The sequence below is a fragment of the Misgurnus anguillicaudatus genome, chromosome 24 (assembly GCF_027580225.2).
Source record: "Misgurnus anguillicaudatus chromosome 24, ASM2758022v2, whole genome shotgun sequence".
Taxonomy (NCBI): Eukaryota; Metazoa; Chordata; class Actinopteri; order Cypriniformes; family Cobitidae; genus Misgurnus; species Misgurnus anguillicaudatus.
In genome coordinates this window covers 14,632,904-14,645,663 of record NC_073360.2, presented here as the reverse complement: position 1 = coordinate 14,645,663, position 12,760 = coordinate 14,632,904, and the positions used below count along the sequence as shown (strand labels likewise).

Sequence of the window (12,760 nt, the reverse complement as noted above, 5' to 3'; positions counted from 1 at the left end):
TAGGATTTGTAATCGCTTGCACAAGAGTGCATATGGCAAAAAAACTCGGACAGTGCGTGAAATGACCATTAATACTGTTCAAATAGACAATACTGTGACACTTACTTCAGGCTGGATCTTGAATTCCTGTACGCTAAGATGTCAGCTCGTTTATTGAACAAAGCACGCATCACATTATGAAACTATTCTTTTTCACCTCTTGGAGTAAAAACATAGACCGATCTTGAAGCCACGCATGATCTGCCTCCGATAACTCGCACAACGCACACGCGCCCTCATCTGCTTCTCCTATCATCTACGCGTCGCGCGCGCTAAAAGGGTGACCTCGCGGTCGCGCGCTAAAGAGTGACGCAGCCTTTTTCGCGCAACTTTCGAACACGCCCTATAAACTTTAAATATATATATATATATATATTCATTAATTATTACCATTTGACAGTAGCGCAGTAATGCCGCCGAATGTAGCGAAGTAAAAGTACAGTTTTTTCACTAGAAATGTACTTGAGTAAGAGTAAAAGTACCCATCCTTAAATTTACTCTAAAAGTACTAGTTACCCGAAAAATGTACTCAAGTAAATGTAACGAAGTAAATGTAATTCGTTACTACCCACCTCTGGGCATAGTAGCGCAACTCTCTCTAAAGTTTACACATCAAGAGTTCTGATCCATCACAGCAGCACTACACATCTGTGCAACTGCGATTGTACAGTAGCCTATGTCAGCATTGTATTATCATCCCATCTCACCAACAGTTTAATACTTACTCGCACATCCAAACGTAGTCAGAGAAGTGCCTCATCTTCTTTCCAATCGCATGAACGTTGCGAAAAAGAAGGCGCATCCTTTCAATGAATCACACAATTTGCATCGGTGATATGCGCAGGTTGATAAGAAATGAGCGGGTGCCGGTTACGAGTCATCCAAAAATATTTTAATGATATTCAGGCCGCGGTCAGTCGGTCGAGTTTGAAACTATTTTGAACAATTGCGGGCGGGTTATAGTGATGGGTCGTTTGGGAACGAGCCGGCTTTAAGAGCTGATTCTTTGTAGCGAACGAGCAGAGCCGAATCTTCAGATGCAGGCAGGGGTGGAACCGTAGAGGCCAGAAGAGCCGAATCTATGAAAAGAGCCGGACTGCCATCACTAAAATGTAGAGCCGGAGCTGGAGCCGAAAGAGCCGAATCTATGAAAGTTGAAAATGTCGGTCGGTAGTGGGTTGGTCATACAATGACCCGCGCATCACTGATTCGCATTGGCTACCCGCCAATGTGGCTAGTAGATTGAGAGTGTTACCCGCCAATTGCAAAATCCACCCGCATTTGGTGCGTGGTCGGGTGTTAATTTCATGCCCTGCGCACAGCGCAACGTCTAAATGGGCGTGTCCGATTCCACTTTTGCTAATTTAACGACGGGAAAAATGGTTTGTGCGCCGAGCGCATGGTCGAAAAGGGTTGGTCTTATTTTTTTAATGATTAATGGGAGTATTTTGGGCGTATCGTGCAATAAACCAATGATCAGCTCTCATCCCCTTTAAAAGCCTGTTGCGCTGGCGCTATGTCTAATCCCTATTTAGATGACAGACTTTAGATGAAGATTCCCAGTTTAAGATTAATGTTAAATAATTGTGTTATCACTTGTATTGAAATTGTAAATTTTTCATTAAAACATTTAAAACCCGTTTTCTTTTAGTCATGGAAGTAAAAAAGCTGGCTTTTAATTGCTTTAAATGTATGGCTATCCAATTTCATCAAAAAATTATTAACAAGTATGTAAGAAAAGGTTTGTACTCTAAAAATACTTTATTTGTAACAAACAGGAGATAAAGAATTTACAAACGACTCTTCCCACGTTTCAGCACTTGGACAGCGTCACAAGTTTTTTTTAAGCATTACTTAAAAATGTTTCTCACCATATCCACAGTTACAGAGTCATCATATACAATAAATCCGTGTGGTAGCATTTAAAAACATTTAAAAATAGATGCATTTGTTTAAAGCAAATCACTTTTTACTTACCAGGCTGCAGGTGAAGCAGCTCTTTATGCCTTCTAACGTCTCATAATCGGTCCTCATATATGTCCAAGAGACTCAGTAATAATCTTTTACATTCAATCCTTTAATCTTTCATATTTAAAAGTGTTTTTGTGCTGCTGCGCATTCATGTCTGTGTTAAGCGAACCCGCATTTTCGTCCTGTTTATAGGCGCATATTACTAATGCGCTCTTTACATAACAAAAAAACATATTGCATTGACTTTAGACCAAGTTTTTGTTGGTCAATTGCGTAGTCTATTTTAGTTGCCTCAAAATAGCAACGCGCCAACAATGAGCTGAACACACCTCGTTTTGAGACCAGAACGCCCATGGGTGCAAAAGGGGGCTCAAATGCATTTGCTATTTAAACAACGTGGCGCTAAATGTGAAAATTATAAGTGCGCAGGGTGGAAACTAGCGAAAGACACTTGCGTCGCGCATTCCGCTGCATTGCGCTGCATTGCGCCGGGTGTAAGATAGAGCCCTACATATCAGAGATATATATCAGAGAGGAGAATGTTTTGGGGTAACAGGACTTTTTCAACAGCAAGACAGATCATCTAGATTTTCTGAAGAGACCAGATGAGATTGGCTGAAATTTGGGACAGGGTGCAGACGTTACGGGGATCATCCAATAACAGTTTAAGGGACAAGTTCGGTATTTTACACTTAAAGCCCTGTTTTCAGATTGTTTATGATGAAATAGAATGGTGTTGACTGAAATTTGGACATATGATGCTGGCCCGGGAATTTACGGGTGTTTGCTCTATCACCTCCCACCTCTATAATGGCTGAATAGGTGCACTGGAACAATCCTTCATAAAATGCATTAAACTTTCTTTAACAAAGACGTGAAACTCACCGAGTCATGTCACACTATCTTCTATTAAGAAACTATGTATATGAAGTAATTGCCTGAGATTGATCAATGGAATACCCATTTTGAATAATAAAATGTGTTATTAGTTTCAGTGATGTAAAAAAAGTCAAATGGAATCAATCCGGTGGAAAAGCTCAAAGCTGTTTGTAGGGCCCAACCCATCTTCTATAGATGGTCAATGTTTTGGAAGGGGCCATCTGCCTGTCTGAGGTCAGGTTGTTGGTCACACTGCTCCTGGTTAATATACTGTATATATGTATAACCCCATTCACACAGACCTTTGGTCCCAGAAAATTCCCGTAAAATTGCCAGACAAGCGTCTGTGTGAACAAAAAATTGTTCCGATAATCTTCTGGGATCGTTGCCGGAAAGATGACCTAGTCAGATACCCGGATAACCCTCTGTGTGTGAACAAAAAGCCGAAAGAATGCCGTAATGGGCGTGTCGTAGTGAGGACGCGTGCGTCATCACAACAAAAGTTATGGTTCAGCTCCTTAAAACGAGAGATAACATGCATATCAACATTCACGACGAGAAATGTTGCAAACTAGATTGACGCAGTAATCAGGAAATGATAAATGAGACGCATAAACAATGACGCACGTGCCGTAGTGAGGACACGCGTGTCATGGCAACATGAAGTTGGTTCAACTCTTTAAAATGAGGGATTTACAACATTCACGACAAGAAATGTCAGCAAACTGGACTGAAGCAGATATCAGGTAAGTTAGCTCATCACTTACCGCGTTGAAACGGAGATCATTCAGCAGCATAAAAGAATATCGCGTCACATGCTCATTTGAGCTTATAAACGAAAATACCCGCGCGCCATCCCAACAAGATATAACGTTCAGCTCCTCAAAATGCTGGTTTTAAATGCATATAAACAATCACGATGAGAAATGTCTGAAAACTGTATTATAGTGATGGGTCGTTCGCGACGAGCCGGCTCTAAGAGCTGATTCTTTGTAGCGAACGAGCAGAGCCGAATCTTCAGACGCAGGCAGGGGTGGGACCGTAAGAGCCGAGCCAGAAGAGCTGAATCTATGAAAAGAGCCAGACTTTTTTTTTTATTCAACAAAACAGCACATTACAGCAGTATTGATACAGTTATTAAACAACAAACAAAACAACAAAAAGAAAGTAAAAAAAGAAAATGCCAGGAGTACATAGAGGACAATAATGCAAGAACACAAATTAAAAGGACACAAAGGAAGAATAGAGAGATATAGTTTTCATTGCTTTAGGATTAATAGAGCTCTGAATAGTTTCCATATACCTGTCCAGATCATCTTTAAATAAAGAAAACAGAGGTTTGGATCCAATACTTCTTTGCTTATGTATGTGAAATTTGGCTAGCAGGAAACATAAATTAATTATATAAAATTTGCCTGTCTTTTCTTTCAAGCAATCAAATAATCCAAAAAAGACATCTTTAAAACAAAAGGAGAAATCACTAACGAAAGAAGATTGAATAAACAATAAGACTTCTGTCCAGAATTTCTCAGTATATGTACATTGCCTAAATAAATGTATAACATCTTCTTCGGACGAGTGACAAAAACAGCAGGAAACTTCAATGTCTGGCTTATATCTTCTAAGAAAGGATTTAGACGGGTAACATTTGTGAACTAATTTAAATGTTACTTCTTTTACTTTATTGGTAAGCAGATACTTGTGAGGCAAAGACCATACTTTCTCCCATGGTATATCTTCCACAACATTATTCCAAAAAGGTATTACATAAGGAATTGTAGTTAATTCTTTCTGAAAGAGAGCTCTTACTTTATAATTCTTTTTTGCTGCTCTACTGAGAAGCATATACCTCCAATTGTTGTGTCAGTTAAATTAAAACAATAAGTACATGGCCATGGAAATGAAGATCCTTGCATTAACAAAAATACACCAGAGAAAATAGCATTAGAAACAATAACATATTCATTAGCTGCTATATTAATTTTGTATTTCTGTAAAAAATCAAAGTAGTTATAAAGTCTGCCATGCGAGTTGAAAAGTTGTCCAACTAATATAAGATTGTTTTTGAACCAGTTATCAAAGAAAAGTGATTTGTTCTTGTAGAGAATATTCTTATTGTTCCATAAGTAATATTTGTGTGGAGAAAAGTTATGTTTGTATATTAGAGCCCAGGACAAGAGCATCTGCTTATGAAAATTAGCGAGTTTGATGGGAATTTTTGTGACATCATAATTACAAAGTAGAAGAAAATTCAGGCCACCAAGTTTAGAGAAAATAAAGTTAGGGATTGTATTCCAGAGAGAAGACGGGTTTTTAAGGAAATGTTTAATACAATTAATTTTAAATGTGTTGTTTAGAGTAGTGAAATCTAAAAAATCCAAACCACCCTGTTTAATTGAATTCATCAGTACTGATTTTCTGATAAAGTGGGTTTTATTTTTCCAAACAAAGTTGTTTATTATGCTATCAACCTTTTTTAACGTTACTTTATCAACCTCTAAGGAAAGAGCTGCATAAATAAGTCTAGATAGACCTTCAGCTTTAGAGAGCAAAATTCTTCCTCTTATTGACAAATCTCTCTGTAGCCAAGAGTTGAGTTTTCTTTGAGTTTTTGTTATCAGGGGATCAAAGTTTAGTTTACATCTTTCTTTTTGGTCTTTACTGATTACAATTCCTAAATAATTAACTTTGTTCTTTATAGGAATGTTGCATATAGAGGGAACATTACAACCTTTAATTGACATTAATTCACATTTGTTAATATTTAGGTAGAGACCCGAAGCTCTAGAGAAAGAATCAATCAATTTTAAAGCTAAAGGAACTTGAGAGGCAACATTCAAAAATAAGGTAGTGTCATCAGCGAGTTGGCTGATAATAATGTGTGTATTGTCAATCGTAATCCCTTCTAAATTACTGCTGGTAATATGTAAAGCTAAAAATTGAGAAGTAATTAAAAATAAATATGGAGATATGGGACAGCCCTGTCTGGTAATATGTAAAGCTAAAAATTGAGAAGTAATTAAAAATAAATATGGAGATATGGGACAGCCCTGTCTGACTCCACGAGACAATTTAAATCTAGGCGATGTTCCAAATTTTAATTTAATCACACTATTGTTATTTTTCTATAAAGTCCTAATAGCTCTGCAAAATGAATCTCCAAAACCAAGTTTGGTAAGAGTTTGAAACATGAAATTGTGCTCAAGCGAATCGAAGGCTTTGTAGAAGTCCAAGAAGAGCATGTAACTGTTATTTGAGCTGAGATCCTCATAATCTAAAAGATCTAGGACTAGCCTTACGTTATTTGTGATGTGACGGTTTTCCATAAAGCCCGATTGCGATTCATCAACAATAGAGTTAAGTACATCTTTAATTCTTTTGGCTAAAATTAAAGCTAAAATTTTATAGTCGTTATTTAGGAGGGTAATTGGTCTCCAATTGTCTAGACATTCTTTATCTTTGTTGGGTTTGGGTATCAAGGTGATGATACCTTGTGTCATGCTTGGGGGAAGTTCCTCCTGTTCAATACTTTCCATAAATACTTTTAGCAGAAAGGGAGATAAGTCATCAGCAAACATCTTGTATAATTCGGATGTTAAGCCATCACATCCAGGGCTCTTATTATTTTTTAGACCTTTAATAGCCTGTAGAATATCTGATTGGGTTAAGTTATTATCACAAGCTTCTTTGTCTTCAATTGAAATAGTTTTGTTTGGGGTGACAGATTTAAAAAAAGTGTCGGCCGAGATTTCGCAATATCTTGAGGCAGAGGCGATTCTAGGGTTAGAGCTTTAGGGGTGCTGAGCACCCAATGAGCTCCGCTACCTGCCACCACCCGCACTTTTTTCCTACAGAAACCAATAATATGTCTATTGTAAAATAGCTATCATTTTAACATTGGTTCAACTAACTCCAAAATAAAGATTTTTTTTTGAGACCTTTCAGGCATGAAAATGGGTCAGGGGTGAAAAAAATGAGAAGAATAATACCCCTCTAGGGTCCAGGAGCATGCTCCCCCTTAGAATTTTTTAAAAATAACATTTTAAAGCATCAATCTGATGAGTTTTCAGATGCATTTTTTTTGCTTCTAATTAATGGTTTGCTAGCACATTTTTGCCATTAATGCCATATTAAAGTCTCAGGACAAAAGGTGGGCTACAGCAGCAGTGTGGGTATGGTTTTATGTGAATATACAGTGTACGTTTTAAGCCTTTGTCAAAATGACAAATCTCCTAATTTATAACTTTTATGCCTACAACATATGGTAGGTTTATTAATAGTTTGTTAATTTGCAGCTTTTCTTTTAACAGTCTTTAATTGAACCATTACCTGTACTATATGTCTAAAACAAAACACTTGTGACTCCTGCACTAAGGGTTAAAAACGTTATCCCCTTCATATAAGTCTACATGTGACAAACTAAAAAAATATTTATTGTCTAGTTTGATAGTCAGACAGTTAGTGATTTCACACATAACTTACCGGTACTGGTGGTATACAGTGATTTGTAGTTTGTTTTCACTCTGTTTCAAACGCCATGTTTTCATGACGACTGACCAGAAAAGACGCACGTGATGTCATGTTTACATGACTCCCGATTGTTAAAACAAGTCTCAAATTAACGATAAATCATACAATAAACTTTAACAACGGAGACACACGTATGCAACTACCCACTGAGACGCACTGCATGCGTCTTGCGGAAGAACATTGTAACCGGCGCTACTTCTCTCCGTTTAAGTCTATGGACGAGTCACCCAGGTACTGTGCTACTCCGCCGCGCGCGGGTACCCGCCCGCCGGACTAAAATAATCCGAAAATAAACACTTATTATACGTGTACCATGGTGATTCATTATAAGACAAAAACACGGCTTGAAAGATTGATTCGTGATGTACTCGCTCATTATAAACATAACGTAAACATTTTGTAAGATTTGAACAAAAAAGTTGCATCACACCACTTTTAACTGATTCTCACTCTGCGTGTGTTTCACGCTGAATGACGGACGGGCTAAGCGATGCAGGTACAGAGAGGTAGAAGAAGAGGATGACACCATTTGCTAAGCGGGGAGGTTTTCATTTTCTACCTTATTATACATTTTAAACCACAAACTACGGAGTATGTTTTGGACATTATTTAACCTTGTCAAAGACGAACGAACATTTTAGAATAATTAAATTTCTTGCCCCAAGTTTTAGGGGTGCTGAGCTCCTTTTTAGGGGTGCTGAAGCACCCCTAAAAAGGGGCTAGCCTCGCCCATGTCTTGAGGTGTATAAATTATTATAAAAATTGGAGCAATACGATGCTATTTCTTTCGGATTATCAATAGTTTTATCATTTATGCGAAGACAATCAATAGAGGAATTCACCACGTTGGATCTTTCTAGTCTGAAAAAATAGGCTGAATACTGCTCTCCTTCTTCGAGCCATTTCTTTCTTTTTAAGTCAAATTTGTCCATAAAAGCTATAAGATTGGAGTTTGAAGAGTTTGATTTCCTTGGAGGGTGCCTATCTAACATGTTATTTATTGCTATATTAAAGTCACCACCTAAAATTAGGAGGGCAGTAGGATATTTACTTAAAACATATGAAAGTTTTTGATCTAATGTGTTAAGGAAAGTACTGTTTTCTGCAACAGAGTTGTAACCATAAATGTTGATAATAACTAAAGTGAATTGGTTGATAGCAAGTAACATTAGCAGGAAGTGCCCTGAGGGATCAGTACTAGTTTCTAAAATATTACCATTAAAGTTATACTTAAAAATCCCTACTCCAGCAGAATGTTCTGACCCATGTGATAGCCATATTTCATTGCCCCATTGTGATCTCCAAAACCTGGTGACTTCAGAAGTGGAATGACTTTCTTGGAAGAAACAGAAATCAGCTTTGTGCCTTTTAGAAAACAAAAATAAAGCCTTCCTTTTAACATTGTTTTTCAACCCCCAGGCATTAAAAGAAAATAAAGACAAAGACATAGAAAAAAATAAACAAGTGTATATAAAACCTGAAGAACTAGCTATAGAACAGGATAATAGAAATACTTAGAACACTATATGAGAATGAAACTGTGCCAAAATGCCTGCATAATTTAGAACAATATAACAAGGGCATGAATTATTATTCGTTTTAGATTTCCTTTGTTTCTTATGTTTGTCCTCTCTTTATATTCATATTTTAGTCAATGGTTTTAATGTCTTATTGCATAAGAAACAAACAGTCTCTATGACAGTAAAAGGATGCTCCACGTGTGAATATTCCACATTTATGATTTATCACTGTCAAAGCCATAAGTCCCAAAATCAAATAACCGCTTGTATTAAAAATCAAGCATGTAAAAAAGCGTTCAAGATTCCGCAAGAAAAACAAAACCACACTATGAGTGGGTGCAAACAGCACTAAACCTATTTTCTGGAAAAAGAAATAAAGACAAAGGCAAATCGTGCCTACCCGTGAGTGTAACCGAAGTCGTAAGTTTTAATAAGCCTTCTGTGAGGATGCAATAACAATAACAACGTTCAGCCTAACTGGTCTTTTGCAGAAATCCTTTTACCATCAATATAAGCGAAGGGACCTTTGAATCCTGCTCGTTTTCCCGTCTTTCCTTGCACGTTCAACGAGAGGCCAGAGTTTGTTCCTAGCGTCTTTGGTACTTTGTGTTAAGTCTTCAAAGATTTAGATTTTTCTCTCTTTGAGAACGGCCGCGGTTCTGGCATCCCTCCAGATTTTGTCTCGGACGTGGCGTGAGAGAAATTGAACGATAATGCGACGGCTTGAGCGAGAACCTTCAGAGCGTGGACCCAGTCTATGTGCTATATCAACTGCGTATGAGAGCTGGTCAGCGATCTCTGGTGAAATTATGCTGAACATGTCGATAAGGATTTTCCGGACATCTTCTCCTCTCTGCTCCTGAATGCCGGCCACTCGCAGATTCCATCTCCGTTTATACGCGTCCATTTCCTCGCATCTGTCACGTAGCACACAGTTCTCTTTCTCAAGCGATTCCACTTTGTTTTGTAATGAGCTCACCTTGGTTGTCACTTCTTCTACTTGGTTGTTCATAAACTCAATCGCTTCCGTCACACTGTTTAACGAGTCTGTGTTTTCCTTCACGGTAGTCTCGATAGACACCATACGATTCAAAAACTCCAGCTGCATTTTTTCAACTCTCTCCAAAACTTCCATCAGGTGCGAGTTAGAAACCATCTGGGTATCCGACGCCGTTCTGTCACCCATTTTAGATTTTTTAGAAGGCGGTTTAGGAGTTTCGGGTAAGGGAATCTTAAATCCTGAGGTATTCGGCACATCATTTCCTTTGAGCGCAGAATCCAGAGATTTCCTCGCGTAAGAGTGCATGGCAGCTCTGGTATTCTTATCTCCTTCCATCGCAATCGTTGAAAAGTTAGAAAAACTTGATCAGAACAATAAATGCGTTGATGTTAATGTTTTATGCCCCTTTTATATGTTCAGTCTTAGGTTAACTATAAGATTAAAGCAGAGCTCTGGCACATGAGTGTTACACGGTCGCCATCTTCACATCCCCCCGAAAAGAGCCAGACTGCCATCACTAAAATGTAGAGCCGGAGCTTGAGCCGAATCTATGAAAAGAGCTGGACTGCCCATCACTACTGTATTAAAGCAGAGATCAGGGAGCTCGTCAAATATTCACTCAGAAGCTGAGATCATTCACCAGCATTAGAACGGTGCGTCACGCGCTCCTTTATAATCTTATCATAAACAAAAATGCACACGAGTGGTTCTTGGAGGCAGAAATAATATATAATATGCAAACTTCAGACGCAACGTAGAAGAGAGGGCGGGACTTTCAATAGGTCACATGTCTTTCCGGGACCATCACATGCCGGGTAAACTTGGCAGTGTGAATGAAAAAAAATCTAACTATTCCGGAAAAATACAGGATGGCTATCCCGTGTATTTTATGGAATTTCTGTGTGAAAAGGGCTTGTGTGTGTATGTACCTGGTAATTATCACGTTGTGGGGACAATTGAGATAGAAATACCAGTATGTTTGTGACCTTGTGGGGACATTTTGAGGTCCCCATGAGGAAACATGCTTATAAATCAGACAGAATTATGTTTCTTGAAAACGTGAAGTAGCAGAAAGTTTTCTGTGATGATTGGGGTTAGGGTTTGGGAATAGAATATACAGTTTGTACAGTATAAAAACCATTACCAAATATTTATTTATTGACTGGGATTATATAAAACATAGCCACACAATAGACACACAAGCATTTAACACAAATAGAGAGAGAGAGAGTGAAGCAATGGCAGTTACATCTGAGTGTGAATGAACACCAAGTCACTTTGTAAAGTTGCTTTAGTGAGGCTATGTCTTCCCCCCAAATTAATACACATTTAGTTGTTTGATAACTTTACATTGTATTTAAATTTAAGTGTATTTGAAAAGTAAAAGTAACCATATTCTAATCACAATTAAAGCAAACATGACAGTGCAAATATGTATTTAAGTGCCACTTAAGCTGTCAAAATCACTATTGACTTATTGCCTATTGACTTATTAACTTATTGCATTTAATTAAACTGTAATTTATTTGAAATTAATTATAAACAAGGTTCCCTTAAGTGTCAAAAATAGCAAACTTAATTCACAATTAAGTTTGTTAATATAAGTATACATTTTGATAAGTGTGATAAGTGCACTTTTTAAAAGTATATTAAAGTGCACTTTTTTCATAAACTGTGTCTTTATTCATACTGCTTCATAGGATGATCGCTCCACTCGGGGAGATGAGAGATCTTCTGTTCAGTGCTGGGCTCGATCGGCCAACCCCAGGCTTTGAAGAAGGATGACAGATTCATGTTCACCACCTTGGAGAAGGTCTCAGCATACAGATTCATCTTGCCTGGATTGTTATTGGGCACTCCAGTCATGACATGATAGGCAGCAAAAACCTTCTTGAAAGCATCCCAGCCAAATTTTTCTTGAAGCTTAAAAATATTAAGTGTATAGCATTATGAATACAGTTATGATTAAATTTTATCATTCGTTTTATTTTCTTATTTTCTTCCATAATTTTAAATAAGTTGATTAATAAAAGTTTATTAAAGCTGCCACCCATACATTTCTTGGTTAGAAAAACCCCCATTATTGAGCAAGTACATAAAGTGTTCAAAACAGTCTACAATTGGCAGTGGTAAGCTTTTGATAATGGTTTTTAATTTAAGGTGTCTGGTGCGATTTTGCAAGTAATGTAAATTTGAGTTGAACCAATATAAAGAAAATAACTCCTCAAGTACTTGCAGTTTTATGTAGCTCCAAACCGAGTTGGCAAAAAAAAGTTATGGGTTGCAGCTTTAACAAAAACAAACAATATTGCTTTGAGCTGTCATAAAAAATATGTATCCAAAATGTAACAAAATTCAATGATGCGTGGAAAAACATAAAACTAATAAGCAGTCTGTTCCTACCTGCATGTAAGTCTCCAGTGCTGTCCACACGGTCCATTTTTCCAAATCCCTGCCACCTTTGACATAATCTTTGATGCAATCCTGGCGATTTTTTGGGGTCATGTTTGGGTGAGCAGTAGCCCTGTCGATACCAAGCACCTCCTCATGCACATACACTGACCACAGGTTGCAGGTGCACTCAGTTGTGTGTGGACGAAACTCCCAAACTCCACGCTGCTGGTTATGACCAAGCTCATGCATAAATCCCCACAAATCACGTCTATTGGCTTTCTTTGGATTCATCAGTTCAGGAGCGGAGGTGGAGTGCATCATGATGGGATATCCAGAATGCATAAAGCCTGAGAGAGAAGAGGAGGAGTGGGAATTCGTGTGTGAAAACATTTTGGTCAGGGCTCCCTGCTGAAAAAAACAGCATACT

General features: G+C 37.9%; 1 protein-coding gene across 4 annotated transcripts in view; it reads right to left on the bottom strand.

Moving 5' to 3' along the window:
- Positions 1–10,637: 10,637 nt before the first annotated feature.
- LOC129437764 (TRPM8 channel-associated factor homolog) overlaps positions 10,638–12,760 on the bottom strand; it is a 64,744-nt gene continuing 62,621 nt past the window's right edge. For all 4 annotated transcript variants that reach the window (XM_055196058.2, XM_055196056.2, XM_055196055.2 and 1 more), the window contains 2 exons: positions 12,343–12,680; positions 10,638–11,862 (listed from right to left, as the gene is read on the bottom strand). In XM_055196058.2, coding sequence (XP_055052033.2) covers positions 11,620–11,862; positions 12,343–12,680 — 581 coding nt within the window. In that variant the 3' untranslated portion in view covers positions 10,638–11,619. The remainder of the gene's footprint in view (positions 11,863–12,342; positions 12,681–12,760) is intronic.